Source organism: Electrona antarctica (assembly GCF_951216825.1).
Source record: "Electrona antarctica genome assembly, chromosome: 5".
NCBI classification, from domain to species: Eukaryota; Metazoa; Chordata; class Actinopteri; order Myctophiformes; family Myctophidae; genus Electrona; species Electrona antarctica.
In genome coordinates, this window is record NC_136810.1 from 58,631,554 (window position 1) to 58,637,636 (window position 6,083).

General features: G+C 49.0%; 2 protein-coding genes across 2 annotated transcripts; both read right to left on the bottom strand.

Moving 5' to 3' along the window:
• Window positions 1–270: 270 nt before the first annotated feature.
• LOC306923551 (small ribosomal subunit protein uS13-like) lies at window positions 271–729 on the bottom strand (the record flags this gene model as incomplete). The annotated part of the gene is made up of 1 exon (XM_079501725.1): window positions 271–729. One exon carries the CDS (start codon window positions 727–729, stop codon window positions 271–273), a length of 459 nt encoding a protein of 152 aa, XP_079357851.1.
• A 1,753-nt stretch (window positions 730–2,482) lies between these two features.
• On the bottom strand, window positions 2,483–4,211 carry LOC306924068 (ubiquinone biosynthesis protein COQ9-B, mitochondrial-like; the record flags this gene model as incomplete). Its single annotated transcript, XM_079502409.1, has 2 exons — window positions 2,483–2,527; window positions 3,162–4,211. 2 exons carry the CDS (start codon window positions 4,209–4,211, stop codon window positions 2,483–2,485), a joined length of 1,095 nt encoding a protein of 364 aa, XP_079358535.1.
• Between the last annotated feature and the right edge of the window lie 1,872 nt (window positions 4,212–6,083).

Consider the following 6,083-nt stretch of genomic DNA (forward strand, 5'->3'; position numbering starts at 1 on the left):
TCTTCTTGGACACGCCGACCGTAACCTCGCCTCACCAGGCTTTCCACCTCGGAGGAAAGCCTGGTCTCTGTTCCAAAAGTGCTGTGTGAACCGGTCTGGAACGGATGATATCGTTACGTCATGTTGTAGTATTGTTTTGTAGTCATCAGGCAGGAACAATCAAACAGAACTTCCTTTTCCTCCAAACCGGAAGAATAACAATAAAAGCTCTCGTAGCCTGTAGCTTGTATTGAGAAAAATCGGTTTGAGGGAAAAGGTGTGGTGCACTCTTCACTTCTTCTTGGACACGCCCACCGTGCGCCCGCGGCGCCCGGTGGTCTTGGTGTGCTGGCCGCGGACGCGCAGCCCCCAGTGGTGCCGCAGGCCGCGGTGGGCTCTGGTCCTCTTCAGGGTCTCCACGTCCTCTCTCAGCTTGTTGTCCACTCCGCTGGACACGGCCTGGCTGTGGGTGCCGTCCTTCAGGTCCTTCTGCCGGTTGAGGGACCAGTCCGGGATCCTGTACTGGCGCGGGTTCTGCATCACGCCCACCACCCTCTCCACCTCCTCCTCGGTGAGCTCCCCGGCCCGCCTGCCCGGGTCCACGTTGGCCCTCGCCAGGACCTCGTGGGCGTAACCCTTCCCGACGCCCTTGATGGCCGTGATGGCGAGGGCGACCTTCTCCCTGCCGTCGATGTTCGTGTTCAGCACGCGGAGAATGTGCTGGAAGTTGTCAGGGGCGACCAGAGACATGCTTGGAATGCAGACTGCGTCGGTGCCAAGTCGGAGGTTCTCGAGTGATAGTGGGCCGTTCTAAAGAACTTCTGTAATGCGAAAACGACATCGGTTCCTTATAACCTCCATGGGTGGTTTGTGTGTGATGATGCACCTTGTGATGTAAGCGGGGCAAAGCGGCCTTATTTGGGCTTTCGGGTCGGGGTGCCATTGGCAATCGAAAGCCCAAATAAGGACGCTTACATCACACAATGGCTCGAGCGAGCGGAAGTTTAGCCTAGCCTAGCCCGGACCTCAAATTTGAGGTCCGGGGTTGATGCACATGACGTCATGAACGTCCGTCCACCTCCATGAAAGGGCTGCAGTTCCACATTTCACCAGTAGGTAGTGGCAGCTTCAACGTTGGATAGCCTTACTGGGGGCTTGGGTTTGAGGGGCGTATAGCGGCTCGAACACTAGATGTGAGTCCCGCATAGCAGCCCGAACCCCTAGTTACTTAAAAAAATCACCCTTTGTGAAGTGAGGGGCGTTGATCATCATTCATCATACATCATAACATTCAGTGCTCATGCCGAACAAATCATCACATTCCGTGGCACAAACGCACAAAGCTGAGCATTTGCACCCCTCAATAACCACAAAGTACGCCATCTCATTATAGGCACTTTGTTGTGTGACACAGTGTGACATGGAATCAAATGTAGTTTGGTCATGATTCACCAGGAGCCTGGATGGCTTAGTTATAGGCTTAAAATCATTTAGATAAATATTTTCAGGAATCTCTAGAGAGAGAGAGATGGGGGAAAATGAATGGGATTTCTATATATATGTTGCACCACACAATGGCCACCATGCACTGCCATGCCATATATTTCGGGAAGAATTTGGCTCTATTATTCGGGGGGGGGGGGGGGGTTATTTGCACAGAGCCCAATTAAAGTGTCCAGAACAGTTCTGAAGTGTCCAGTTCTTTGTAAAAGTACCCAGCTCCCCCCTCTAAAGTGCCCACTTCGGGAAACAGTGCCCAGTTTTCGACGCAGTGATGTAGCATATACCTGTAGGCCACGCGAGGCTACTATATGCCACTAAAATGTGGAACGCCCTACCAACAGCCGCAGACAAAAGTGAATCACTAGCTTCCTTCAAAACTGTTCTCAAAGAGAGCACTTACGGGCAGCTACGATTCAAAACTGTCCCATTTAAAAAGAAGGTTCCAGCTTGATTCGCTTCATGAGCTCCGTGGATCTGAGTAGCGAGTGACAAAACAGATCCACGGAACTCAGCGAACCATAGCTGGAACCCATGCTAAGAAGACACAGCGAACCAGGCTGGAACCCATGCTAAGAAGACACAGCGAACCAGGCTGGAACCCATGCTAAAAAGACACAGCGAACCAGGCTGGAACCCATGCTAAAAAGACACAGCGAACCAGGCTGGAACCCATGCTAAAAAGACTCAGCGAACCAGGCTGGAACCCATGCTAAAAAGACACAGCGAACCAGGCTGGAACCCATGCTAAAAAGACTCAGCGAACCAGGCTGGAACCCATGCTAAAAAGACACAGCGAACCAGGCTGGAACCCATGCTAAAAAGACACAGCGAACCAGGCTGGAACCCATGCTAAAAAGACACAGCGAACCAGGCTGGAACCCATGCTAAAAAGACTCAGCGAACCAGACTGGAACCCATGCTAAAAAGACAGGACTCTATGGCACATTAGGTGGCCTTTACCCTGATGAATAAAAACCTGAATCTACATACAGTATTACAGCTAAGAGACAGATGCCTGAGCTGCAGTGAACACAAGGATATTGCACTACAAATCATACGCAACAGGATAGGAGTTAGGATCAGAATGACTGGTGATGTACTGATGTTTTATGTCAGGGGTGTGCAACTTTGACGACTATATTTCCACACTTATTCCAGAGGACCACATTGCATATTTCTGTCTTAGCAAAAATTGCCAATCTACAAGCTCAAGACGTGTTTTGAGCTTGTAGATCAGCTATTTTTTGGTATATTTGAATTGAAATCCTGAATTCTTTTTTTGCCATTTTTGAATTGGAAACCTGAAAAGTAACCTTTTTATTTAATTTCAAATACATTTAGTTAAGTTATGTTAACTTAATGAACTAAATACAAACACATTGGACATGAAAAAAAGACAATAACATTTTAATACCAATCATTAAGCTACAGATAGACTGAAGTAATTCAAGTATATTACATGTTTGGAATTGCAACAGCTGAAATATATCAGTATTCTACCTGTGGGCCGCAACCTCTTAAACCCCAGGGGGGTCCAGGGGGGGAAATCCGCAACATCGGAGTTGGAACCGGAGACCGATTGGGTCTCCATTATTGACCCGTGAGCGCTGTTCAGAGGTGGACAGCCGCTGCCCCCGCCCGCGGGGGCAATGGGGCTCAAGGGGTTGTGGCCCATGTACTGTATGTCTCTTATTCATTCCTGCAAGGTTCTTCAGTGTTACTGCAGCCCCCATCAGCCCTTGAACCACTGCTTCGCCGGTTGCCTGCACCCGTTTTGCCGTGGAAGCCATGTTGTTTATATCCCGCATGCGGTTGTCCAGAAAGTTCCAGGTATCCCGGAAACCCGGGGAGGAATCCCGAAGCATCACGAGCTCTGTCGTTTTGTAGATGCCTGTGAGTGCTGCCCGTTTCGTGTACCAGCTCATGTCCGTGGAGCGGTCCCCGGCGTAGTACCAGATATCATCCACCAGGTGGGACAGGTGCTTCAGGCCGTCGGGGAGGTTGTGAGGGAGCAGGAGGGTGCTCATAACCTGGGGCCACTTTTCAATGTACGGGATATGCATCCTCAGTCTGGTCTCCACGGCGTCCCTCAAAAAGTCAGCCGTCTCCTTTGGTTCGGCATGGCCCAGTCGGACCTGCTCGTGTCGTTCAGCCAACGTCTCGGTCAGCTGTGAATTGCAGTGGGCAATGAAATGCGAGACCATGTCCCCAGCACCGTTATCGAACATACCAGTGGATGCAGAGGACATGCCTAGGGTCTCAGCCCCAGCAGCGAAGGCTTCCATGGTCCATCCGTGCAGCGGGACAAACCCCAGGGCAGCCGTTAAGATACGTCCTCGCAGTTGTTCCTCCGTCTCATATTCCTCCTCCTGCTCTCCACTCTGGTCTTGATAACTGGTGTCTGAGCTGCTGGAAGCCTCCTCGGGCTCGGTCGCTGGCTCTGCTGAGGCCTCCCCCTGCAGGGAACCTGCTGCTGTTGTCGTGTCTTGTCCACCGGCTGCGTGAGCTCGGTAGCGCTCATGGAGGTTTGTGGGTGAGGGAGCAGCAGCAGAGGATGAGGTCTTGTCGGCTTTGGAATCACCCTGAGGTCTCAGTGCTGACGAGTAGAGGCCTCGTCTCAGGGTGTTACACCGAGGGGTTGTCACTGTGGTGGTGCAGGGTGCAGCCACCACGCTGCCAAGCCCACGAAGTGCCCTTCCAACCCACAGTCCTCTCAGCAGAGCCGTCATAGAGCGCCGAAGTCCTGACGTCACTCGCTCGTCCCCTCGATTCCCCTGGTTCAAGGACTGATATTGACGTCAGACTTCAGTGCTCTATATCAGCTTCAACTCAAGCCACACAATGCAGTGAGTGCACTGATAGCTATCTTTATCTATAAATGCATGCACCACGTACGTCTCTGTATGTCTGTCTGTCTGTCTGTCTGTCTGTACGTCTGTAATGCACGTAACTCTAGAACCGTTCGCCGCACCGACTTCACATTCGACACACGCGTTCCACACCCCCACAGGGAGTGCAGTGCCCCGTGTCGAGTCGGTCGGACCCACGGTTGTCCGGAACCGCCACAAAAGGCCCCCTTGCTCCAGTGTCCATATATGGAGCTGGCCTGTTCTGACATCACAACACTCCATATTTAGGCATGCCTGACACAGAACTCTATTTAAAGGGACACCGAGAGACAGATACAGAAATCTCCATATATGGGAATAAAAGGGACATTGCATATAGCCGGTGCATGGTGCATGGATCTCCAACTTCCATCGGTGCTCTACAGCCAGGCACCGGTCTAGTGTTGCTTAAAGGACCACTTCACCACTTTTGAACCTATCTTCATATAGATAGTGTTCATGATAAAACAGCATCATTTTTTTCTACTCAGTCTGTGTCTCATATAGGAGGGCTGTGGGCAGTTCAGAAACCCGTCCACCAGTGACATCATCGATGGGGAAACCATGCTAATAGAAACGGCAGGCTTTCTATTCCTGAAAAGTTGCAAGGCGAAAATGGAAGCCATCGTTCTCACGATTATAAAAATATAAATATTTTTTCAAAAAAATAAACATTATTATAAATATAATAAAAAGAAAATCTGCCTAACGACGATGTCACTGGTGGGCGGGTTTCTGAACTGCCCACAGCCCTCCTATGAGACACAGGCCGAACTTAGAAAAAAACCTTGTGGTATTTTATCATGAACATTATATGAAGATAGGTTGAAAAGTGGTGAAGTGGTCTTTTAAGCCTTAGGGCCGATTCATACTCCTATTTTACCGCTGTAGTGCCGAAATGATTTCGGCTCGTCAGAAATTTTCAATAGCACCGAAGAGCCGACTTTAGGACGGTACCCGCCCCCCCGAACCTCAAATGACGTCACATTGTAGGCTCTACAGAGCATGAATATGAGTATGAATGAGTATGAATCGCGCCTAACATACAGCACCACACTGTAGCCACAGCTGGTGTATCTGTTCTGTTAGTTATATACTTTTTTATGAACTTAGTCTCTCTCAGCTTTTTCACTGCTGCTGCTGAAGACTCGCGCCAACGTGAAAGAGGAAGTGTAGACGTGGTGACGTCACTTTCAGCTACGCTGTTATGGGATGCTTTCAAGTGTGTGCTTGTAAAAAGCAGTGCTGCCCTCTAGTGTTGCTTCCAAGTATACCTCATGAACAACTAAACCATTTTGTATTATTAGTTTGAGGTAGGTTCTTTTGTACATGTTTTTTAAATAAAACAATACCTTATAATGACATTCAATACAAATAAAATAATGTCTTGGTTAACCTTGTTAACTTTTTAGCTTGTAAGCTGGGTTTTCCACCTGGGTTACACACATTTCTGAATGTACATGTAACAACTGTCCTACCTATATTCACATGCAAGACAAAGTGTCACTCACAAAGCAACCAGGAAAAGCATTGGTGGTAGACTATAGGCAGCTTCTGCTGTATATACAGAGTGCAACTCTCTGCAATGCTAACCTTGCTGTGTCACTTTTGTCCTGATGCATGAAACATCAAATTACATCAAATGTCAAATTCACAATTTCAATAAACTAGAGTGTAAAAACGCTGTGTTGTGATTACAACTGTGATATCGTA